General features: G+C 41.4%; 1 protein-coding gene across 4 annotated transcripts in view; it reads left to right on the top strand.

Annotated features, from left to right (window-relative positions):
* Positions 1-25,466, top strand: part of FAM107B (family with sequence similarity 107 member B) — a 92,617-nt gene extending 67,151 nt beyond the window's left edge. For 3 of the 4 annotated variants that reach the window (XM_056573372.1, XM_056573369.1, XM_056573370.1), the window contains exons 2-4: positions 16,662-16,845; positions 17,103-17,253; positions 18,765-25,466. In XM_056573372.1, coding sequence (XP_056429347.1) covers positions 16,718-16,845; positions 17,103-17,253; positions 18,765-18,881 — 396 coding nt within the window. In that variant the 5' untranslated portion in view covers positions 16,662-16,717 and the 3' untranslated portion in view covers positions 18,882-25,466. Of the gene's footprint in view, positions 1-277; positions 398-16,661; positions 16,846-17,102; positions 17,254-18,764 lie in introns of those variants that run through there. The other variant, XM_056573371.1, reaches the window with a different exon arrangement.
* Positions 25,467-26,581: the final 1,115 nt, after the last annotated feature.

The following is a 26,581-nucleotide window of genomic DNA, read 5'->3' as shown; positions in this document are numbered from 1 at the left end:
GGGAATGAAATTTAAGCCTAGGAAGGGATGAATGTGTTTGTCGCTTGAACTTTGAAGTGTTGTTGGCTCTACAGCTGATAACTACAATGGTATTTCCAAAGCTGGTGCCATACATCCCGATATGAGAGTTCTCCAGATTTCCGATGTTGAAGCTCTTCATAGAGCGCATTGTCCATCCTGTTCAGTGTCTGGAACTAATTGAAGTGTCTGGAGGAATTGTGTGCGGTCTGCATAGCTAATGTTTATGTGGGAACTCGGGATATTCTTAACAGACCTCTTTTGCAGTGACATCATTAATCGATAACCAGCAGAGATGAAGGGAAGTTTATACACTTGAACTTCTGAAGTTCGACAATTGAAATAACTCAGAGGAGATTCATCTACAAAAGTGTTTCCTGTAAGTTTTGTGAGTAAGAGTTTAGCAGAGTCTTCGAGATTTCTGTGACATGACTAACTTTTTCCATTTGCCTTGAAATGCTTCCCGGTGACAGACGGGAAGGATATTGATCATAGGAGTTGGCTGGATTTAAATCTGCAGTGTTTTTTGCTTGTTAAAATTCGTCTGAACTTTTATTGAACTGATCAGGTTTTGGTCATTTTGATTGTTTTTTACTTGTCCCTTGTATTAGCCTCTTAGTATATGGCATGGAAATTCCTGCTGTAGCCAGTTGTCTATAGAAAACTCATAATCGAAAACATGAAAACTTTTTCTTTTACATTTTTCACAGATGACTGTATGATACAATTCATGGCCATGCCCTTAGGAATGACTGCAAAGACTTCTAATGACTATAAGCTGTCATTTTCTCAGTATTGACTTCTGCTGAGCGCTGCTAAGGAGTGACTATTGATTTGGGCATATTTCTAGCTCTTAGACGTAGAAGTTGTAGTTTAGGTTAACAAGCCTTGATAATATTTACTCCATTGGAAGTAACTTCAGTAAAACTAGACTGGATAAGAATTAGGACCTGAGCAAGCAGAATTTTTTTGAAATTGTGGTGTTTTTGCATTCATATAAAATGCTTCACGAATGGTTATTTCTAAAATACTGATCTTGGTTCAAAGATTGTAATATTTTTCATTATTTTCTTGCAAAGATGAGGCTTGTGGAAAAAATTGTCATTTTGCCACTTTGTGCTGGGGATTATAAATTCCCCTGGTGTGATGTGTTGAGTGGTGGCTCTTGGAATTGCAGGTTCTCCTTATGTTTGCATGTGCTTCATCCAGGTACTTTGAATTCTTTCCACGAAATGTTTCAGGTAAATTTGTTAGCTGTTAAACACATTCCTGAATGCTGAGTGTTGTGTAGGCATCAATGGTAGGACCCATCCTACTCCATTTTTTATTTTTATGGTCGTGCTGTATAACTCGAAAATATTTCTGTTTATAATATCATCTGCAATGTCAAGGAGGCGTTCCCAAAGCCCTGTAGTGCCATGGGCCAGAACACCTTCCCACTTACATCCAGCCCTTCCCTGGCCACACCACCACAAAACTCCTTGATTGATTGACAGGCTTGACTTTCATAGCTGCGCCCTGTGGAGATCTACTGCATGATCCGTGCATTCTGATTCTGGCACTTGAGGCAGTGAAGGCCGTCATAATGGCGAGTGTCATTTTGGCTTCGGTTTGAGTGTTTTTTGTTTATTTGGCATATGGAATAATGAATGCTGCTGTACTAATCCACGCAGCTGTAGAGCCAATAACATTAAGTATCATAACACAAAGTGTTAATTAAAGCAATATAATGCCGTTAGTAGTAGGGATCGAACGATCATCGGTTTGGCCGATATTATCGGCCGATAATCACAATTTTGGGCATTATCGGAATCGGCAATTAACTTGCCGATAATGCCGCACTGCCCCCACCGCACGGCGACCGCCCCCCCCCCCACCCACCGCACCACCCCGGCCCCATTGCCTCCCCCATCCCCGGTTTTATAATTACCTGTTCCCGGGGCTCGAGGTCCACGCTACTTCTGGCTCCTGCTGCGTCCTGCGTTACGCTGTGTGTAATGACGAGTGACGTGACGCGACGTCACTGTCAGTGCGCACAGTGACAGCTCAGGAGGACGCCACCGGAGCCAGATGTAGAGTGGACCCCGGGCCCCGGGAACAGGTAATTATAAAACCGTGGATGGGGGAGTCAATGGGGCTGGGGCGGTGCGGTGGGGGGTGAGAAGCGGTGCGGCGGTAGGGGGAGCCGTGCAATGGTGGGGGGTGGCGGTGATAGGACTCAGGACCCCCGGACAGGCAGGGCGGGTGGCGGCGGCGGTCTATGGCACCGCAAAAGCCACTGCAGTTCATTGATTTAAAGCGCCCGCTTTAAATCAATGATCTGCAGCGGTGTCGCGGGGGGATAAATAGCCGATAACTTATACCGGAATATCGGTATAAGTTATCGGCTATCGGCCCTAACCTCCACCGATTATCGGTATCGGCCCTAAAAAAAACGATATCGGTCGATCCCTAGTTAGTAGTATTAAACTCTGTGTGCCTATAATGTAGATTGCATGTGTATCCACACGGCATATCAGTTCAGACATGGAGGATATCAGCTGTTGTGGTGATAGTTACGCTTGTTCTTTACATCTTCTTGTCCTTATTATGCCACAGTATTAATTATTCTTGACACCGCTTATTCATTTGAGTTGTTGGCAGGAGGCTGGTGTCTCTATATCATGTCACTATATTGATTTTCCCTGACCTTGGGAAATTGTCCGTTCAGGACTTTCCGATTGCTGTAAATCATAACTAGATATAGTAGCACTGTATTTTTTAGGTCTAGTCTAGATCTTTTTTTCTAGTGCAGAAAATATTAACCAGGCACAGTATTTGTGCAACATATTAAAATGATGGATTCCAAGCATCTATAAGGGCCAAGTAAAACCAATAAGTCATTGATAAATACTAATTGTATAGAAGTGAATGTAATATTTGAGTATGTGCTGTATTTTCTGTATACTATCCTTATAAAGTGTGTAAATCATGGAAATAGTAAACCCACCCGTGTGGTACACACATTGTTGGCATACGATCCAAGTGGCTTCTGGAGACTTTGGATCTGAACTAACTTTTCAAGTCGGATGGGGTAGGAGGTCAGTTCCTCTAGTGTAGAAGCTGTCTTCCATGTGGTCTGCATAGACCTAAACTACAGTCTTTGGCAATTGGAGTATACCGGGTCTGTAAAGATCAAAGATATTTTGCAGTCTGAATGTTCTGCTGCCATATGAGTATCCCTTTATTTTATATTTTCTAGTGTAGCCTTAATTTAAACTTTAGGAAATCTATCTCATGATTTAGAGAACCTACACTTGTAGATTAGGAATTGTATAGTGTATCATTTGTATATGATCTATCTTATAGGGTTTACATCTAACCTTTGATAAAGTAGTAGAGTCCAGAATCATAGGGAAATGGCACATTAGCTGTGAACCATGAAATGCTGTCGCTAGAGTTTTGGATCATATTTGAGAGTAGTTTTTTCTCAGAGTACTTGTTGACTTGGTCCGTTTCAGAACAAATTGTTTTTGTATGAGTAGGGTTGGGTAATGGGTGCCTTGGGATTGGTCACACATACATTTCATCCTCCCATGAATACACATGGATGGAGAGAGACAATGGTATTTTCAGATGCGTTCTATAAAGGGGCAGAGGACAGAGTAGGAAACAGCTTGAGACTTAAAGTCCAACCTCAGATCTTCCTGCTATTTTGTATACTGGGACAGTCTGGATGTCTGCATCCACCAAAAATGATGTGTCAGCAACCCTAGTACAATTGTCGGTAGATATGTTAACAATTACACTTATTGCACATTTGTAGAAAGTTGAACTCAGATATCTATAGGGAGTAGATCTGAGAGAAAGCATGCTACTAAAGGCACATAATAGACACAGTAGGCAATTTTGGTTACATAAACTAACTAGTTATAGTCTGAGGTGTAAATGGTTTCCAGCACATTTAGTATAAGTTCCCAGATAAAGTCCCTTTTTATGTCCTACAGGCTTATGAACAATACAAACTAATGGCAACCACAGAAACTAGGGTATAGAAGATGCCACTATAGGGGATCCAAAAGCCTGGACAACTGATTCCAAGAATATCTCAGTAATGCCTATTCCATTATACAACGTACAACTTATGAACTGTTCTGAATGGCTGCTCTGGTTGGATGCCACAAAACAATTGCCACCCTGTAGTGGGGATTCAATGGGTTAATATTGTTATTTGAATATAGTCTGCAACAAGTTTTTTTTTTTTCCTCTATAGCATTCCTGTTATTCAAAAAACTTGATATATCGTCCGGACACCTCAAAAGTTTAGATTGCGTCTCAGTCCTGATCCTAATTTACAACCCAGTAGAGGGTGCACATCACTCTCCAGCTGTCAGTCAAATCTGACTTGTTTAATGCATTAGTCTATGCTGGACTAAGACCCAATACAATTTATACTTAATCTATCTGGATGACATGTACAACATTTTTTTTTTATTACCAACCGTAAAGATTTAAAGGACAACTGCAGTGCAATATACACTATCTACAAGATAGGGGATAAGGGTTTGATCGCTGGGACCCCCCGAGATCTCCCTAACAGGGCGCCGCCATTAGCGCTCATAGTGAGCGCTAAGGCGCGTAGCGTCGACCTAGAGGTCGACGGTGACGTCACGTCTCGTCCCCATACAGTTCTATGGGGGAGCCTGGGAGGCACGAACGCTCTCCCATAGAGATGCATGGAGGAGGCGTGACGGCCGCAACGTCATGCTGCGGCAGGCACGCCCTCTGCACGGGAGACCGCGGCACAGCCGCGGCCCCGTACAGGAGATCGTGGGAGGTCCCAGCGGTCGGACCCCCCGCGATCAAACACTTATCCCCTATCTTGTAGATAGGGGATAAGTGTATATTAAGCTGCAGTTGTCCTTTAAGACCTAGACAAACATTTTGGCATTTGAGATGAGTTAAACCTGCGGTTTTATGTGCCTGTTTTTCTGGTGTAATCTGCTCAATTTTTTCTGTTTTTGACTTTGGCCTAAAAAGGGTTGTGGTTGAAAAGGGGTTATCCAGCATGATGTTTGTTTGCTTTTTAACAACTTTGACAACTTAACAGCGTATAAAAAAGCAAAGTTTAACTTACCTGCAGTGCCTCTGGTGTCCCGCTACGGTCCTCTTCCTGTCAGAAATTGTGACTCCTAGGCCCAGAGTGACGTCGGGGCCCAGAGTTTTATGCTGCTGTTTAGCCAATTACTTGCTACAGCTATGTCCCACCTCGGCCAGTAATTTGCTAAGCAGCAGTGTGACACTCTGAGCCCGGGCGTCACTCTGAGCCTAGGTGTCACAATTTTTATGAGAGGAAAAGGAGCACAGCTGGACACCGGAGCCACCACTGGAGGTAAGTAAAAGTTTGTTTTTATACGCTGTTAAAGGGGAACTCCCCTGGGAAAACTTTTTTTTTTTTTTAAATCAACTGGTGCCAGAAAGTTAAACAGGTTTGTAAATCACTTCTGTTAAAAAATCTTAATCCTTTCAGTACTTATCAGCTGCTGTATACTACAGAGGAAGTTCTTTTTCTTTTTGAATTTCCTTTGTCTGACCACAGTGCTCTCTGCTGACACCTCTGTCCATTTTAGGAACTGTCTGGAGCAGGATAGGTTTTCTATGGGGATTTGCTGCTACCCTGGACAGTTCCTGACATGGACAGAGGTGTCAGCAGAGAGTACTCTGGTCAGACAGAAAGGACATTCAAAAAGAAAAGAACCTCTGTAGTATACAGCAGCTGATAAGTATTGAAAGGATTAAAATTTTTAAATAGAAGTAATTTACAAACCTGTTTAACGTTCTGACACCAGTTGATTAAAACATGTTTTCCAGTGGAGTACTGTACCCCTTTTTAAGTGGAGAAAAGTTGTAAAAACAAAAAAAAAAAACGAACCCCTTCTCCCACTGGATAACACCTTTTAAAGGGAATCCGCTGCAATGCATGTTTTAACCCATTAACGACCACGGACGTAAATGTACGTCCTGGTTTGGCGGTACTTGCGTCATACACGGCAGATTCCGGCTGCTGATAGCAGCCGGGGACCCGCTGGTAATGGCCGACATCCGCGATCACGCGGATGTTCGCCATTAACCCTCAGATGCTGTGATCAGTACAGATCACGGCATCTGCGGAAAAGCGCATGATAAACTAGATGATCTGATTGCCCGCAGCGATGCTGCGGGGATCCAATTATCTGTAATGGCGGACGGAGGTCCCCTTACCTGCCTCCGTCTGTCTCCCGGCGTCTCCTGCTCTGGTCTGAAATGGAGCAGACCAGACCATAATACTGATCAGTGCTATGTCCTATGCATAGCACTGAACAGTATTAGCAATCAAATTTGATTTGATTGCTATAGATGGTCCCCTATAGGGACATAAAAAGTGTAAAAAAAAATAAAAAAAAATTTTAAAAAAATATGGAAAAATAAAAAGTAAAAAAAAGTGAAAAATTGTCAGTTTTTCCCAATTTACCCCCAAAAAGCGCAATTTAAAAAAAAATAAACATATTTGGTATCGCCGCGTGCGTAAATGTCCAAACTATCAAAATATAATGTTAATGATCCCGTACGGTGAACGGCGTAAACGTAAAAAAAAAAAAAGTCAAAAAATGCTGCTTTTTTGGCACATTTTATAAGAAAAAAAATTAAAGTTTTATATATGCAAATGTGGTATCGATAAAAAGTACAGATGACGGGGCAAAAAAATGAGCCCTCATACCGCCCTATATATGGAAAAATAAAAAAGTTATAGGTGGTCAAAATAGGGCGATTTTAGATTACTGATTTTGTACAAAAAATTTTAGATTTTTTTTAAGCGGCACAAAAATATTAAAGTATCTAGCCATGGGTATCATTTTAATCATATTGACCCACAGAATAAAGAACACGTGTAATTTTTACCGTAAATGGTACAGTGTGAAAACAAAACCCTCCAAAATGTGCAAAATTGTGGTTTTCATTAAAATTTCCTCTCTAAAAAATTTTTGGGGGTTCGCCATACATTTTATGCTAAAACTTTTTTTAAAGTCTTAATGTTTGCATAACTCATTTCCAATTAATCAGTATACTAAAATGCACAGATTAGTTATACATCTCGCAATAATTGATACATTTTGTGGAAATTTAAAACTGATATTAAAGCGAAGCGTGCAAGCTGAAAAAGTCGCACATTATAAATTATCCCCTATGAGATTATGTCTCTTCTCATTCTGTGCAACAGATATATATGTGTGTCTTATGCCGACAGAGCCAGATGATGCTGTACAAGTGGTCCTCTATAGACTGCGGGAGTGGATGACTGAACTGGGTGTGTATTGCAGGGAGTGGCTGCAACAGTCGGAGCCAAGGGACTGGAAATGGCCACAACAATACAAGATAAAGCTATTTATGACACATCGTAATGAACAGTATTATCCTGTGTATGTTAGAAATCTCATGCCGTGGAATGTCTGAAGAGCCTGCCTATTTCCTCTCCACCCGCTAGTGGTTTGCACTTCTTTTGTACTTTTTGCTATCTGCATGCTTTACAACACTCTCTTATTTTCAACCATAATGTTTGGCTGTTTGTTTTTCCACTTTGGATGCATACATATAGAAATATGCAGCAACAAGGATATGCAAGCAATATTTTACACATCCATCAAATAAAATACACATTTCATTTTCTTTACTTCGTTTTTTTTCCCCCCCGATTGTCTAAATATTATTTGTGTACAAACAGGGCATGTTACAAGAAGAGCTGCAAAATAATATGGAAAGTATAGTTATAATAATAGTATTAAATATTGGAATAAAGATGGTATTTTGATTAAGTCAACATTAAATCACATTTCATAATAGAAAGAAGAGAGTAAGGGTATAAAAAGAGTATTCCAGGACCTTTAAGATGTACTCCAATGAAAAACATTGTAGCCCTTATCCAAAGGATAGGGGATAAGATGTCTGATTGCGGGGGTCCCCCTGCTGAGGACCCTCGCGATCTCCAGCCTGGTTCACAGAGCGAAATCCGCTCCATGCCAGATGACTGGCAACTACAGCTGCCACGCCCCCTCCATTCATGTCTATGGGAGGAGGTGTGTCGGCCAAGTACTAGCGGTCATTCCCCCTCCCATAGATATGAATGGAGGGGGCGTGGCTTGAGGTTGCAAACATAGAAGCTCAAAGATTCCATGTTCCGGATGTTGTGGCTGCTGGCCCAGAGATCCCAGCGGGTCCCCAGCTGTGGGATCCCCGCCATCAAACCTCTTATCCCCTATCCTTTTGGCTGATGGTAAATATGTCTGGCCAAAGGAGGCATGCCCCCCTTAACTAATCCTGCCCAGCAATAAAATGGTAAGAGTAGCATAAAAACACAGACAAGTCACAAATCGTTGTGGAAGTGAGGTTGGTGCAAAGTGTTCACATTTTGTACACTGCTAGATAAATTCTCCCCATAGAATAGGAGGAGGATATACAATTTTTCATTTTCCCATGGCTGTATATACCGAAACTGTCTTGTTTTATACTGGTAAGGCTTATCCATAGACCCCAACCACTCACTGAAGGCCAAAAGAGTGTCCATCAGAGTTTCCATTTAAGTGTTGGGTGGATTTGCACATACCAACATATTTCATTAAAAACAAATTCTACTTCATAGCATGCAGGATTCTCTTTATCATGGGAGTCAGTGCACGATGGAGGTCATGTAGCTATATGGTGAAATTGCCTCTGACAGACACTGCAAAAAATGTAGTGTAAAAAGAGCCACATTGTGTTATCTAGTTTCCCCATTATTGAGTTTATCATTCTCATACTGTGTCTATACCTGAACTGTACTAGTTCATGGGGAAGTTGTTATGCTGTTTTAACAGATATAACACATTGTGGTTACAATTTCCTTTTTTCAGTTAGGACACTGATCTGTTTGGTAACATCTTGGTTACTGTAGAAGAGTTTCCTCTTCCTGTGATATTGCTGGGTACATTCATTTTTTTTCCCCTCCCACAAATAATTTTGCACCAAAAATAACCTACATCATATTTAATAATTTCAGCACTTTATTTTTAACCAACTTAGGCTTGCTCCTTTCACAAAATTAGCAAAAACCTTAACAAACTTTAATGTACACTTCATGTAAATTTTTTGGGAGCGCAGCCAGATTTCTAACACATTTTACTTTGAAAATCCAAACAATCATAACATATTTACAGCAAACCTGGTGTACAGTTGAAAAAGTCACAAATGTTTGTGAAATTGCAGGAAGAAGCATGCGGCTGGTTGTTGCTTCTGCTTGCTATCTCCATAGAAAATCTGTATGAGCTCAGCCACATGCTTCTCCTCGCTGGTTCTAACAATTGGTGGGGGCCTCAGCACCCAGTTCCTCACTCACAAAAAAAAAAAAACATTTTACCTATCTCTGACAAGTCAAAACTTTTCTGAAATGAAAGTTACACTTTAAGCCTAAGGCCACACTTACTGGCTTTATAAATTTTTCTTATGTTAGCATATTTAAACTAAGGGTGGGGTCATATGGGCCGCATCTGTAGTGTATCTCCCGCTGCGGATGTGCCGACAGCAAGCAGAGAGAGACTGCAGTGCAGGCTTCCGGCTGCGGCTGGGTAGCTCTGTGTGTCCACTCATAGCGGCAGATTTCTATGAGCGTGAAATACGCTGCCTATGCACCCCGTGTGACTCTGCCCTAGCACTACGTATTGCCTATACACAGCATGTTTCTGATTGGTGGAGGGGTCTGACTAATGGCACCTCTAGGATTATGGGATCTAGAATTCTGTGTTCGCCGCGTGCATGAAGCAGTGGTCAGCGATTAATGCTGCTGCTCCCTTCAGCTTTATTGGCCTAACTACTATAGCTGTACTCCACCATCATCAACAGGGTCATGGGGTTGAATGGAGAAGCAGCAAACACATCTAACAAATTCATTCAAGCGGAGGACATTAGACCCCCTTCCCATGATCGGTGGGTGTCCCAGTGACTTCTACTGATGAGACTCCTCACTGATACCTTGGTGCTGTTTAGAAAACCTCTTACAAGACAATGCCCGGTGCTCTCCTGTGGTCGCAGAATGCTCTTTTAGCAAAGTTTCTGTGCGGCCTTTCCCTGAGCTATTATAGCATTATCACTTCCTATTGTATAATTGCCAACGTCTGGTTATTGACTGCTTAATTTATTTATTTACTTTTAGTTTAAAAGATCTCAGTACTTTTTGTTATTTATTTTCTTCATTGAATTTCCTTTGTTTTGCGCACTCCCTGTCATCACTATTGTAATTGATTTGCCTGTAGTAATTGGAGGAGCCTCTCCCTAGTCATTGTGTAACTTCCCTTCTGGCTCACTGTTGGCTGAAGAATGCTCCAAAGTGTTACTATTGCCCATGAGCATTCCATATCACTGATTCATTGCAATGAGCTAGCCTCCTGTCTAGATTTTCCTTTGTTTTCAGAAAGTAAAAATCCAACTATTAAACTTTTCAATAGCACTCCCTGTCAGAAAACACATGCCTGTCTGTACATGAGCAGTCCACATCTCATTTCGGAGACCCCCAGTTTATTGGATGATGAGTTGTATCTTTCAGTAAAGCACACTATAGATCATTGAGACAAGCACTAAAGCTTCTAGAAGACCAGCATCATAATGTACAATGCTCATTCTGTGTATTCAAAAGATGACGAGGTGACAAATCGCATTATTCTAATACCTGGACATGAGGGCAACTCTAACACCCCGACACTTTCATTCTGTATAGCAGTGATGTTAAGGCTAGGTTCATATTGACGTTGTCTTCCATCCAGTTCAGGTTCGGAACACAACAGACACTGCTGGATCCCGACGGACCTCATTCACTTGTTCTGAATGGGGTCTGTAGGGGATCCGGTAGTTTAGCAGAGAGAAAAAAAATAATGCGTGCACTATTTTTTTTCTCTCTGCGAAACTCCGGTTCTGACTGAATTGCTGAGGGGACTCCAAAACGTGTAATCCAACGGCAATTTGAACCAGGCCTAAGCTGTTGGACAAAATGCTGTAGTGTGGTTGCATCAAGTCATTTGACTCAAATTCCGCATAAACATGTTGCTTGGAATGGGAACCTGCACCTACTGGGCAGACTTCTGGTGGGTCAATGGGCAGCCTGCCATGGGCCTGGAAAGAAAGGATAGCCTCCTGCCCCTCGCCCTTCTACAGATTTCTCCTCCTGTCTGCTTGTGGCCTTTAGCTTCCCTGTCTGCCATTGTATGAGCTGAATGTCCCGGTTTGTATCCTGTACAGACATTATTCATAGACTGGAAAAAATCTGCTGCTGCTATGATGACATTTCTGCCATATGTGTGTGCTAGTTGTCACTGGTGAGGGTGTGATGAGGGCAGATGTTGTTACCTTAGGGGCAGATGACATTGTGTTCGTGACTCCAGGGTGTGGTTTAACCTCTGTACCACCCGAAGGTATACCGCTGGATCCTGGGATAGGTACGGGGAAAATAATGACTCCGATGTCAAGTTACGGAACAACGGCAGCTTTACTAAGGTAGACAGTTGTAATAGTCTTGACAGCTCAGTTAGGCCCAAGGAGGTGACCAGTGACTTCAGACACTCTAGGGCTCGCTGGGACTTATAGTGGATTTGGACAATTTGCTGCAGGCTCACTCTGACTTGATACAGACTGATCTTGACTAGGCTGACTTCAGACTTCACCTCGTTTGTAGCTTACCAGGTTTTGACATTCACCTGTGGGGTAGTGGATTTGTGTAAGTGTGGCTGCATGGTAGGCTTCAGGCCTCCTCAGGACACCAGACACTCTCTCTCAGAACTTGACCACGCTGCACTCAGTAGGGAACTGCACAAGAGACTGAACTCGCTCCTCCCAGGATTTTTATGGGGGAGACTCCGGAGGGGTCCCATAGGTCAATCTATAGGTCACATGGTCACTGGTACCTTCCTTGGTTACAACACATGACAACAGTATTTTAAGGCACATAACAATATATACACTAGGGACCGACCTATATTATCGGACGATATTCACGATTTTGGACGTTATCGGTATCGGCAATTACCTTGCCGATAATCCGATAATGCACCGCACCGCACTGCCCCATTGCCTCCCCCATCCCCGGTATTATAATTACCTGTTCCCGTGGCCCGCGCTACTTCTGGCTCCTGTGGCGTCCTGCGTTACGCTGTGCGCTGCGCAATGACGAGTGACGTCCTTAATGCAACATCACTGTCAGTGCACACAGTGACAGCTCTGGACGCCGCCGGAGCCAGAAGTAGCGCAGACCCCGGGAACAGGTAATTATAAAACAGAGGATGGGGAAGGCAATGGGGCAGCGGCGGTGGTTGGATTAAGGACCGGCAGGGGGAGAGAAGCGGGTGGGATACTTGGGAGGCATGCGGATGGTCCCAGGAAGTGGCAGCACCTGGACCCGGAATTTATTTATGACCATGGTCTCTGCAGGAAACTTTACGGTGGTGATGGCGACACGTCTTGCTTGTGAGATAACAATTCTGGAGCATCTTTACTTAGAACTGTGGGGAAGATGTATCAAGCTGTCTTATAGCAAGATTCTCTTTGTTGCCCATAGCAACCAATCACAGCTCAACTTTCATTTTACTTATTGCTCTGGTAAAATGAAAGCTGAGCTGTGATTGGTTGCTATGGAGAACAAAGAGAATCTAAATATAAGACAGCTTGATAAATCTTCCCCATTAGTGGGACATTTATCAACTGGCTTGCACCTTCAATATAGCACGCGCAGTGTTTTTATTTTGCATATTGATTTGTGCTAATTTTGAGCTGTTTAATGTTGTCTGCACTGGCATCTTATTTTTTCTTGTTGTGCGCTTCCAGGGGGCGTGGTTAGCAGTCGCACTGGTTAGTTCGCTAAATGTATCGCTTATCAGCAAAAAATCATTTGTGTGTAAATGTACTCCAGTGACCAGCTGGAATAGGAATGAATGTGTGTTTTTCATATTGTTTTTTACACTACCAAAGGGCCTTCTCTCATTTGTGCAAATAAGGAAATCTCATGTGCAACAAAATACAATTAGCACAGCATCTGGGAAGTCACACACTTGCGTATTGCACAGAAATCTGCACCAATGATAAACTCCTGCCCAATGAATTGGGACATTGCTCTGTTAATTCTCTTGGAAATGTACGAATGACGACTGCCCTATGTAGAGACGTGACACAACAAACTGATTTAACTATAGAGCTACAGTACACTGCCATTCATTGAGGGGTGTACAACACTGTGGACTGCAGCTCTCACCTGTTAATTCTGTCAGTAGTAATGTAGAAAGTAGCCCAGGGCTATTTGACAACTGGGCGTTACCATGTCCCTTGTCACGAGAATGTGTTTCTACATGGCTGGATACAGTAATAATCATTGAACCAAGCCCCTTTGTCAAGGAAAATGTCTACTGCTAGCTTTTCAGTTTGTTCATAAGTTATACGTTTTATAGTAATAATAACAGGACAAGGTAGAATTCTAAGGAAAGGGTTACCTCGGAAAGAAAAAGCCTCTTCCAGCATGTCAAAACGGTGCAAGGACAGTGGAGGAGTTTCCTACACGATCTGATTTGTTTCTCAGACGACCCTAGAAAAAAAAGAAGCAATACCCTAGTTCAGTGCTCTCCAAACTGTGGACTGGCTGCCCTGGCATGCTGAGAGTTGTAGTTTTGCAACATCTTTTTAGGATTCTCTCTTCTTTTACTCTCCTCCTCCATGTTTTAATAAATAAAAAAATAAATTGTTACTATGTGTAAAGCTGTATCATTGTTCTGACCATACAGCCAGCAGGATTCTATACTGTACTGTACTGTACTTTTAGGAGCTCAATGTGTGATCATATGGTTACCCACTGATCTAACTTCTCCTGTGCTCCAGTTAAATCTTTCCTTAAATCCCCCTTGAGCTTCCCAATTAGATATCTTTGGCCCCTTTTTATTATTGGAATATATGATACGATGTTTTTCTTGGATGATTCGGATAACTGATATCATGGTCGTCTTTCTTATTGTGCAATAATGAAACTGTCAAGGTGAAAGCTGTATTCTTTAAAAGGTGACATGTACTTGGGCTGTTTAATAAGTAACTGGGTCCCGAGCAGCAATTCAGGCGTCCAGCGTCCACATTCCATCACTGTAAGGCTACTTTCACTCTGTCATTATATCCTGGCAGTACACCGGCCGTTGTAACACGATGGGAGTATAGCGGGAGAAAAATTAGTGCATGCACCATCTTTTTCTCCTGCTATACTCCTCTAAAACAATGGACCCCATTATAATCAATAGGATCCAGCGGTGCCCATTGTGACCCGTCCAGATAACGGCCGTTAAAGACCCCAAAAAAAGAGCCTTACGTGCGGGTCACAATGGCAGTGTGAAAGTAACCTAAGGATCGTAGCTTACAAAAATGTCTATGCTGTTACCCAGAATGCTATACTAGAGTACCCAGAGTACTATAGACCAGAGCATTGTAAGCATACTCTGTGGTGATGTATATAAGCATCAAGGGGGTTCCTATTTTATGTACAAAGGGGAGCACCTGTAAACTATTAAATGGAAAGGGAATTTCTGGGATGATGTGGCAGAGGAGACTTAGCAGAAATGTATGTATGCACAGGCCGCACTCATTTTTCACTATGGGGGAAATTAATCAATTAATTTTTTTTTTAAGCTGTGTAATTCATGTTAATACTTTCCAGTACATAAATCCAAAGATATTAAATAGAATCCATATACATTAATTATATTATATTGTTGTAAAATTAAAACATAATTGCAGTGTTAAAATACATAAAATAGATATAATTTCATAGAATACTCAGATGATGAATAGCTGGATGGAGTCACTCTTATCCCAATGTTGTTGGGGACGATTCCCTTAGCATGATACCAACAGCATCAGCAATTGTATAAGTCAGTGTGGAGCCAAACACACATTGTATAACTAGGAAGTTACTGTGATGAAAGGGACTCAGACTCAAGCCAGTCAGACATGTCAACTGAGGGCATTATGCCAATATATTAAAAAGGACGGGCAGGTACCTTCACCGGTGATATATAATGTCCTTATGCCCTGCACAATATTCAAGACTGACATTAAAGGGCTCCCTCTGTCTATAAGAAGTTTATATAGCACATGTGTGTGCATACACACTTATTCTCTCAATAACATTCTGCATTGTAGTACTACAGGTCACAGCAATCCCCACTTTGGAACCTCACTTCTGCTTCAACAATCTCCACACATTGCATAGTGATCTCAGGGTGTGGTTCAAGGGTGAGAAACCTGATCCAAACCACTTCTCCGACACACTACGTAGGGTATCACCTAAATATGAGTTACCGTATATACTAGAGTATAAGCAGACCCGAATATCAGCCGAGGCCCCTAATTTCACCCCAAAAACCCAGTAAAAGTTATTGACTCGACCAAAAGCCTAGGGTGGGAAATACATCATCCCCCCCCCCCCCATTTCATCATCCAGACCCCAGTCATTAATACCCCGGTCATCATCTCCCTGTCATCATCCAGAACCCCGTCATCATCCCCCCTCCCCCTTCATCATCACCGCCTGTCAATCCCTTCAATCAGTGGTCCTCAACCTGCGGACCTCCAGATGTTGCAAAACTACAACTCCCAGCATGCCCGGATAGCCATCGAAACCACCAAGATCTTCACCGAGAATTAATAATGACCCAGAAAAGGTAAAAGACCACTGCCGGGCCTTCGTCATCATCCAGACCCCCCCCCCCCTTTAGTTTTCTACTCACCTCCCCTCGGTGGGAAGGAAGGGTGAGCTGGTCCGGGCCATCTATGCTGCAGGGACCGTCCGGTGGGGAGGGTTAGTCCCTGTGCGTCGTCGTCGTCAAGGCAACGTCACTAGTCCAGGGCCGGGCCCGGAGTAGAGAAGAGGGCCTCCCCGGTGAAGATGGACAGCGCGGAACGACTAAACCTCCCCACCGGACGGTCCCTGCAGCATAGATGGCCCGGACCAGCTCACCCTTCCTTCCCACCGAGGGGAGTTGTGTAGAAAACTAAAGGGGGGTCTGGATGATGACGAAGGCCCGGCAGTGGTCTTCAACCTGCGAACCTCCAGATGTTTCAAAACTACAACTCCCAGCATGCCCGGACAGCCGATGGCTGTCCGGGCATGCTGGGAGTTGTAGTTTTGCAACATCTGGAGGTCCACAGGTTGAAGACCACTGAGAAGGGATTGACAGGCGGAGAGTTCACTCGAGTATAAGCCGAGGGTGGCGTTTTCAGCACGGAAAATCGTGCTGAAAAACTCTGCTTATACTCGAGTATATACGGTATACATAATAGGCCATTGTTTGTATTTACTTGCATGGTAAAGGTATAAGGCTGAAAGGACACTCACTTTAACCTGTTGTCGACCAACACCTGTTGTGAGTTAATTCTTTATTGTAAGTGTTTTACATTTTACTAGAGAAGGTATATTCATGAAAAAACTATTGTTGGACTATTATCCCTGGCAGACCGGCGGTCAAGGGTCACATTGTTAAAGGAGAAATAATAAAACTTTTTTTTTTTTTTTTTGCTGTCTACTGTTTTCCCCAAATAATGTCTAATGTGGCTATGCTTTTGTTTTTTTGTTTTTTTTTTAGGCCACGACCTGACACATTCGGAGTTTGGAGACACGTACTCTATTGTGAAAAGCATCATGGCTGAGCCAGACTACATTGAGTCAGATAATCCAGAGCTAATAAAGCCCCATAAATTAGTAAATCCTGTGAAGGGGTCCCGAAACCACCAGGATCTTCACCGAGAATTAATAATGAACCAGAAAAGGTAAAGACTGAAATATGGATGGTATGCCTCAAATTCCCTCTAAATCCACATAATTTCAGTTTTGGAGCAACAAAAATACAATGTATAGACATGGTTGTGGATTTATCATTAAAATTAGGGACTACAATGGAACTTGGATTTTGCACATAAACCCTAGAGACCAGGGGCTGCAGAACTCCAAAGAGAACGTGTTACTAAATATGGCACCGTCTTTGTTAGTTAATAGTACTTATTCATACGGTTTTATGTATTTCTAGAGGTCTCTCGCCACAGAACAAACCTGAGCTGCAAAAAGTGATGGAGAAAAGAAAAAGAGATCAAGTTATCAAACAGCAAAAGGCAGAAGCTGAACAAAAAAAGACAGACTTTGAGGTAGAACTACAGAAGCGGCATCAGAAATTGGAAGAGGTAAGAATTGCATTAATGTTCCTTGGTCAACTGCAGGTAAAGTAAGTTGCTATGGTTATTGGCCGTATTGTAAGCAAACTGTTAAAGGGGTTATCCAGGAAAAATCATTTTTTTTATATATATTAACTGGCTCCAGAAAGTTAAACAGATTTGTAAATTACTTCTATTAAAAAATCTCAATCCCTTCAGTACTTATGAGCTTCTGAAGTTGAGTTGTCCTTTTCTGTCTAAGTGCTCTCTGAGGACACGTGTCTCGGGAACTGCCCGGTTTAGAAGAGGTTTGCTATGGGGATTTTCTTCTAAACTGGGCGGTTCCCGAGACACATGTCATCAGAGAGCACTTAGACGGAAAAGATCAACTCAACTTCAGAAGCTCATAAGTACTGAAAGGATTAAAAAAAATAATATAAGTAATTTACAAATCTGTTTAACTTTCTGGAGCCAGTTGATATATATATAAAAAAAAACTAAAAACTTTTTTCCTGGATAACCCCTTTTAAGTTTAAAGGGGTTCCTTACTTTTTAGATGGTTTCCATGGCATTAAACTTATCGCAAAGTTCCCCGCTGTTGGAACTTTTAGTGATCAACTGTAATTTAGGATTGCGGATTCTGCCTTGAATTTCCGTTATGTGATTGAGCCCTTAGTGTTCAGTTTTGGTGCTGCTCCACCACAATAGAAACTAGTCGTTACACTGTGGCCCTTATTTACTGTTGTGAACCTGACCTGCCTTTGTCAGGGTAGGAGCAAAAATGTGGTGCATAGCGCAACAAATTCTGTCCGCACTAAAATTGGGGGCAATGCGCCGCAATGAACCCACAAACCCGAAAAAGCGGCATGGCAAAGAGATTGTGGTCGGCCCAAAAAAGGGGCGTGTTCTCTGGACCCGGCTTATTTATTATTTAATTCACACACACATCATGTGGATATATGGGTGTAAATTCCAACCAAGAAAAAGTTGGTCAGAACTTTCCTGATCAGACTAGCCACATAGTAAATAGTGTAATCCTGCAAGTGTAAAACATCCACATTAATGAAAATCCAAATGTAAATCAGTGCCTGTGCAATGACAGCACAGCATAGTACAGCAGGTAGATACAGAGGAGTGACCTCGCAGCAACAGACTGTTTCCTGCGCCCCTGGGGCGCAGGAAACAGTCTGTTGCTGCGAGGTCACTCCTCTGTATCTACCCGCTGTACTGTGCTGTCATTGAATACAATGTCCCGTAGGTGTAGCCGTTCCCATCTAGCCAGTGGACGTGAGAATTAGCAGCAGTGCCGGACTTGGATTCTACTGTGTTGGACTTTTGCATACTTTACATGTGCTGGTTCCAAGATTGAACCATGTGATCCATTTGACCAGGAGTGTAGTGCTGGTCCATACTTAATCTGCATGAACAAAAATGCTGATCAGTTTTCTTGCTCCTTCTACCTTTGACAGATTACCTAAAATAATCTTTTGTTTGCAGATGCTAGAATGCTAATATTTCTTATCTTTTAATTTTCCTCACAGATGGAAATGGAAAAGCAAAAAAATGGGGAAGAACAAGAAAACAAGCCAGAGTTTCTCAAAGTGAAAGGAAACCTTCGTAAAATGAATCAAGAAGTCTCCAGCGCCAACAGTTCTTAGATACAGGGACCTGAAGGGAAATGCGTTTTTACAGGACTAAAGATGGCTGTTTTTGTCGGAGGCTTGCCTTAATTGATATTCTTAAAGTGAACTCTGATTCTTGACATTTTTCGGGACCCAACACAGCAGAAATACCTTCCAATAACTGCTAAAGACTATTGATTGCAGAGCGTGGATACAGCGCTGTCGGCTGACAAAGTGACCTTTTTAAATTCAAAAAGCTGTTAAATTAATGGTTTGTTTAGACGTGCAAAGAGCTCCTTACATAGGTCTGTTCTCTGAACGCTTTGCATCATTTATGTTTTTAAGCTACTTTTTTGCAGGGTTATGTGTTATTTTACTGTCTTGAATTAAAATGTATTTTTTTATGCTAAGAAAAAGACCAGAGCGCAATCTGGTATAAGGTTACAAATCCCTGCACCTTTACCCACCCATACCCTTAAGTGTTCATAAGATTGAGGTAGATCTGCTACACTGGTTTCATATATTAGGATTGAAGTTAATGGGAATGACTAATGTTACAGTGTATAGAGAGACGCGTTTTCACCTTCTGAACATTACATTGAAGAAAAAAAGACCTCGTGATTTTTTTTAATAAACTTTATTTTTTTCACACGTTTTCTTGATTTTTCTGTTTTTAAGAAATGCCTTTTTAGTTGGCCAAATGATGGTACTGCTGAACTTTGCAATATTTATCTGCCATTCTATAACACCAGGTTTTTATTTCCGCACCTTTTCTGTTTTATGAACTTAGATCAGAGGTCCCAAACCCAGTCCTCAAGGCCTACCAACAGTCCAGGATTAGAAGGTTTTCCTGTTCTATTCCTGTGGATTTACTGAAAAACCTGGAATGTTGGTGTGCCTCGAGGACTGGGTTGTGGACTGCTGCCCTAGACAACATATTTGTAAAGAATTGACCTCAGTCTTAGTTTATGAAAAGAAAGAATCCCGGCACTGGCGTCTTCGATGCAGGTAAAGGTTTATTTACACATATGAATGTTACAAGACGCGTTTCGGCAATAATAGCCTTTCTCAATCGTTGTAATGTGCATATGTGTAAATAAACCTTTACCTGCATCTAAGACGCCAGTGCCGGGATTCTTTCTTTCTACCATTGGATCTACCTGATCTTCGTGCACGGCACACCTGATCCTGGTGCCATCCTCCTCTACTTGGATTAGTTTATGCAACCAGGTTTTATCACTTAGTGGTTAGTTTGTGGGGTTTGTTTCAGGCTATGTAAAACATATGCGCGTAGTTCAGGTTAGAAAGAGAATATGTGCGCAAGCCTTTTACTATCAAACCCTCTCAGCTGATCCTTTTAAAGGCAAGAGCTGTGTTGGGCCCTGGTCACACTGGCTTCATGGTTTCTTTTTTAAAGGAACCTTGTTGAATTTGTTATGTAATGGATCTTATTGACTTGGGACCCTATTTCATTGCCTCGCCCCAAACAGTAGATAAGTGCGGATCTTGTAGATCGGTGCTCATTTACAGAGCCTTCATATGGCTCGAGCATCAGGCGGGGAAGGGCATACAAATGATCTCTGGATTGTTTGTACTGATGATTTTTTTGACTGATCAAAATGAGCATTTGCTGGCCCTATTACACAGGGGGATATTTTTTTTTAGGCAATAATCGACTTGTGTAATATGGCCCTTTAAAGGGGTTATCCAGGAATAGAAAGAGCTAATTTCTTCAAAAACAGTACCACATCTGTCATCATGTTGTGTGTGGTATAAGATTTCAAATCGCCTTAATGGAACTGAGCTGTAATACTGCACATAACCTGGACTGGTGATTCTGTTTTTGAAGAGACTCTCCAGTTTCTGTGGTCTGTCAGGTAGAATAGCATAGCAGCCCACACTACACTACCTGCAACAGAATCCAGATGGAAACAAACTTTAAAGGGGTATTCTGGGGAAATAAAATTATTGCCTAGTAAATTTCATGTCAAAAGTTGCTTAAGTGAATAATATAAAAAAATTAAAAAAAATGTATTCCATTCCTAGTGTATCCCTCACCCATGAATGTAGTTCTGTTTCTTTCCCTACCATTCTTGCAGCTCTGCGGAATGGTAGGGAAAGAAACGCATACGATTAGTTCCGGGGCCTCATTGCAGCCTACCTACTCAAGCTGAGCCCCCTGAGCTGAGGGGATATGTCATGTTGACCCTCAAAGAGCCAAACTTCAGAGCTGCGGGGATTGCGTGGAAAAGAAAATGATAGGACTACAGAGCTGCCATGGCGTGGATACAGATACACTTATGTAACTAGTATGTTACCCTCTTAAGCAGCCTTTTACATAGGATTTATTCAGCAATAATTTTATCTCCCCAAAATGCCCATTTATCTCCAGTGTAAACTGAGCATGGGGAATAGACTACATTTCAGGGAATTTTTTAGTGATGCAACACATTTTTTGTTTCAAAATGTACTTATGACAATAGCTGGAGCATTCTCCTCATTTTGTTCCATCATCTAGTTGTGGAATGTCGCATTGTAACCTAACTACAAGTTTGACAAATCCTCCTACGTAAATGTGAATGTAATTTGGACCAAAAAACTGGTTTGTCCGTCCGCAGCAGCATTTGAAGGGGTGGAAAACTTTTTTTTTTAATCAGCTGGTGCCAGAAAGTTAAACAGATTTGTAAATTACTTCTATAAAAAAAAAAATCTTAATCCTTCCGGTACTTATTACCTGCTGAATACTACAGAGGAAATGTTTTTTCTTTTTGGAACACAGTGCTCTCTGCTGACACCTCTGTCCATTTTAAGAACTGTCCAGAGTAGGAGAAAATCCCCGTAGCAAACATATGCTGCTCTGGACAGTTCCTAAAATGGACAGCAGAGGTCAGCAAAGAGCACTGTGGTCATTTCCCCTGTAGTATTCAGCAGCTATAAGTACTGGAAGGATTACAAATCTGTTTTAACTTTCTGGCACCAGTTGATTTATAATAATATATAAAAAAAAGGGGGTTTCCGCCGGAGTACCCCTTTTAATCTTTTTGGATTTCCAATAACGATCTGAAGGCAATTTGCTATTCTTACTATGTCTATGCATTCTGGGTATTCATTTCTTTCCTTGAACAGACAATCATTTCTGCCTTGCTGATATTCTGAATGGCCAGAACTCTTGCGGCTCACCATATACTGACAGGGGCCAATGTGGGTTGATAAGACCTTCTCAGCTGTTTGTATCTAGCTTTAAATCTTAACACCAGTGAACTGCGCATTGTGTGATCTGTGGCTTGTATCTGTTTCATTGATACCCCTTCCTTTTATACAATGTATTTAGCTGTATTCGTGTTATTTTGGATGGCCGCTATCAGGTTTGTTTGTTTTCTTGTTTTCTTTGTGGGGCTCCATATATGTTTAGCATAGTGTAGCTCGGATCTTTACCTATTTACTTAATCCTAGCAAACTTGAACAAGGTTGGTTTTGCTGCTGGTATCTACATATAATGTGCTTTTATAGGGAAGTGGGCAGCCAACGTCGCATCTCTTCATGTGCCATAGATTTTGGAAGTATATTGTCCATCTTTATTTCAGAGAGGCAGTCTACATTTTCACATTACTTGCTGTGCCATTTGGATATTTGGAGGACGGTCATAGGAAATAGTTTTCTATTTTGTAGATTTGCTTTTTATTTTATACTTTATTCTTTGACTTCTTTTCATTGCCTCTCTTGTATGTTTGCTGAGGTCTGTATTTGTTATTAGGAGGTAGTGCTGTGTGTCTGTAGAATGTTCCCTACCCCTTATTATACCTTGCAGGGAATCTTAGGCTTAAAATGAAGTCTGTTTATCCAACCAATTGTGAATGTACCCTACGTCATGAGTGATATGGTCCAACATATCATCATATGGTGTACTGGAATTCTTAACTCTTGAGCTTTTTTATTTTTATTTTTTATTAAGATCTTATGTTTAAACTCCTAAAGGGAAGCAAAGCTGTGAATTATTATGGACGTTTAGATCTAAGACTGAATATCTTTATTTGTTTTTCTCCTGTATCCTTAGAGATGATGGTACAGTTTCTGGAAATACTTAAATGATCTTATGTAAAGATGTCAAACTCTTGTGGAATTATACTTTTAAAGTGAATGTCTACCTTCTAACACCATGGTGTCTGTAGGTCCATAATTCTGGTCTGATGTATTTTTCAATAAACCTTTAGGGTAGGGACACACGAAGCGCATCCACAGCGTATTTCACGTTGCAGATGTGCTGAAGCAGTCAGAAGAGTGAGCTCCCTGACACTGCCGGGTAACTCTGTGTGGCCGCTCGTAGCAGTGGATTTTCCACTGTAAACACAGTGTCTGCTCATAGCAAATACACAGTGGGAAATCCACCGCTACGAGCAGACACAAAGCTATCCAACCGCAGCAGGAAGCTCGCTCATGTGACTGCAGGTATAACCCTACCCTTAGGGTATTTTTCACACGCACTATATATATGCTGTGGATTTTCTGCTGCAGATTTTATCATTGACTTACTACCAGAATATGTGCAGCATATGTAGTAGGTATGAACATACAGGGTTTTGTTTGCCAGTGAATTTAGGTGGTATTATAGGGATAAACGTGTCTAGAACTGTGTTTTTTGGTTTTTACATTATGTTTTTCCCTGGAATACCCCTCTTAAATGATAAAATTCTGTCACTACGATGAGAGATTAGGAGTTTACATCATACTATGTTATTATGGAGTTCAATGCTTAAACAGTATTCAAAGTACCTAAGGTCCCCTAGTAGAGGCAGAATATTGTTTAACTCAGTATTTCGCAAACAGCCGTTGGCTGTCTGGACATGCTGGGAGTTCTAGTTTGGCAACAAGTGGCGACACACTGTTTGCTAAACACTTCTTTAATTTATGCCCATTATTTGGCACAAAATGTGCATTAACTAAACTTTAAACATTTGGTATCTAGTAATCTGTAATTGATCTGCACCACAGAAGTATCCCGAAGTTTAAGCCAAAAAAATGCAACCAATATTTGGCATAAATATAAAGGAGAAAATGTTATAGGAGCCTTTTACCACTTCAAGACTTTTCCTATGTAAATTGATGTATTAAAACGGAATACATAGGCTGGGATTGTGTAATTGCTGCCAGGTTTCTATTCTGCCTTCTATTCTCTCAGCACAGTGCCCATTAAAAGGGTTTCTACGTTTTAGTAAAAGTATATGTATTAGCATGTTAAGCACAAAAAGTTTTCAATACTGAGGTTGTTAAAATAATACCATGGAGAACTGGTGCAATTTCTATGTGCTCGTGTTAATAGAATACATTAACTATAATTGTAGAAGCAAACGATTTAAGCAACTAGTCTGTCTTCAGCATATGTCTGAAATGACATATCATGAGGCCATACACTTTCAGTAGCTGTCGACTGAATGTTTTTTGGTTGACAGCTATCTCTCCTACTTACCATATACACATGATCGTTTATAGGGGAGGTAAGCTGCTGCCAGACTCATCTTACCCCATCTTATCTCCCCAAGAACGTAAGGAGTCAGGCAGTTGAAATCCAGCATGCCCGATCCTTTTCTCCCCAGTATCCTCTATCGGGAGGCTACATACATAGTAGAAGTCTACTAGTCCTTATGAAGTTGATGGGTTCAGCTGACTTTTCCCTAATGTGTACAAGGGCCATAAGATTGATATGTACCAATTTATCCATGCAGTAATAAAACCACATTCTTTTCAATAATCTATTAATCAGACTATTAGAAAATAGAGGTGGAGATCCAGTTTTTGGGTACGTTCCCACCTGGCGTATTTTGCTGCGTATTTGCTGCTGCATATTTTATTTTCCCATTGAAGTCGATGGGTAGGAAAATGCGCAGCAAAATATGCCAGGTGGGAATGCACCCTTATTATGATTTAAGAACTATTTAAAAGAACTACTCTGTGCAAAATTGTTCCTATGTTACTCCTAGTGCACAGACCTAAGGGGGCAAAACATGACCCAAGGATTTGACTAGGGCTCTGACGATTCTCTATTTTACCATATGTAAGACAAAACAGTGCCACCATTTTAATGGCCATGGATCAATATCTTACCACATCCTGTCTCCATAATTTTATTGTTTTAAACTCATTGATTTTATTTTTACAAAATAATAAAAAAAAATTAAAAAAATGTTTCTTTTGAAATAAAGTTTTCTGTCTCAGGGGAACTAGCTACTATAGCTCGACCCATGTTTCTTGGTTTAAAGTACTAATTTACTAATGAATATTATGTTACATCTCTTTTTGGTAAATCCTTACCGTAAGTGGAACTTCCACGGTAGCAGGTCAGTTTTTGAACAATTTTTTTTATTCACAGACATGAGGCGAATGTGTTCTTTTTATTTTGGGTTGCATTTTTGCATATGTATATGCCTCTTCCTTTTGAATAGTGAGCTATTTTCCATTGCATTCTAAGAATCTTCTACTCTACTCGTTTATATAAAGGGAGTCTATTTTGTTTTTCCATTTTACTATTTTATATTTGCTGTAATATAATTGATTTATTGTTATGAAATGAGGGTTGTAAATCTCAGAACCAAATCTATGCTTAATAAAGTTACATACATGCTGTGCTATGCATTTTTTTGTTTCCTGTATTTAATTCTTTAGTCTTTTGTATATTTAAAGGGGTTGTTCAGCAGGAGAAAAAAAAGTAAAGACTGGTTTAAAATAAAAAAAAATAAAAAGAATGCATTCACTTCACCGATATCCTGCTGCTGCTGTTTCAACTGATCTCCACTCACTTTTCCTTGTCTCAACACACAGAAAATGCCTTCTCAGCCAATCCATGGCCACAGTGCTGACCCACGTCTGGGATTGGCTGAGGGGACGATTATGTAATTACTATTACATATTACAATACAATAGGGAACGGTAAGTTGGTAACAACTAAAGGCCCTTTTATTGTGTAAATAAATGTAAAAAGGAATGCTTGTTCCCAATGATAGGCGCATGTAGAAGGGCCTTTAATTAATAAAGAAAAAGTAACTTACTGTTTGCTATTGTATCCAACAAAAAAATCCAACACTGCTGATCTTCTAAGGTTATGAAATTGTACATAGAGCAGTTTATACATTAATTGATACAACATATTACCGTATATACTCGAGTATAAGCCGTCCCGAATATAAGCAGAGGCCCCTAATTTCACCCCAAAAACCCAGGAAAAAAAAAAAAAAAGTTATTGACTCAACTATAAGCCTAGGGTGGGAAATACATCATCCCCCCCCCCGTCATTAACACTCCCCCGTCATCATCACCGCCTGTCAATCCCTTCTCAGTGGTCTTCAACCTGCGGACCTCCAGATGTTGCAAAACTACAACTCGCAGCATACCATGGCATGCTGGGAGTTGTAGTTTTGAAACATCTGGAGGTCCGCAGGTTGAAAACTACTGCCGGGCCTTCGTCATCATCCAGATCCTCCTTTTGTTTTCTACTCCCCTCCCCAGTTTCTCGGTGGGAAGGAAGGGTGAGTTGGTCCGGGCCGTCCATATTCAACCACCTATGCTGCAGGGACCGTCCGGTGGGGAGGGTTAGTCGTTCCGGGCTGTCCATCTTCACCGGGCCGGCCCCAGACTAGTGACGTTGCCTTGATGACGACGCGCAGTGACGTCCCTGCGCTTCATCGTCAAGGCAACGTCACTAGTCCGGGGCCAGTCCGGAGCAGAAAGAGGGCCTCCCGGTGAAG

The sequence above is a fragment of the Hyla sarda genome, chromosome 4 (genome assembly GCF_029499605.1).
Source record: "Hyla sarda isolate aHylSar1 chromosome 4, aHylSar1.hap1, whole genome shotgun sequence".
Lineage (NCBI taxonomy): Eukaryota > Metazoa > Chordata > Amphibia > Anura > Hylidae > Hyla > Hyla sarda.
Note: the sequence above shows the minus strand (reverse complement) of the source record. Positions and strands in the feature narration are given on the sequence as shown.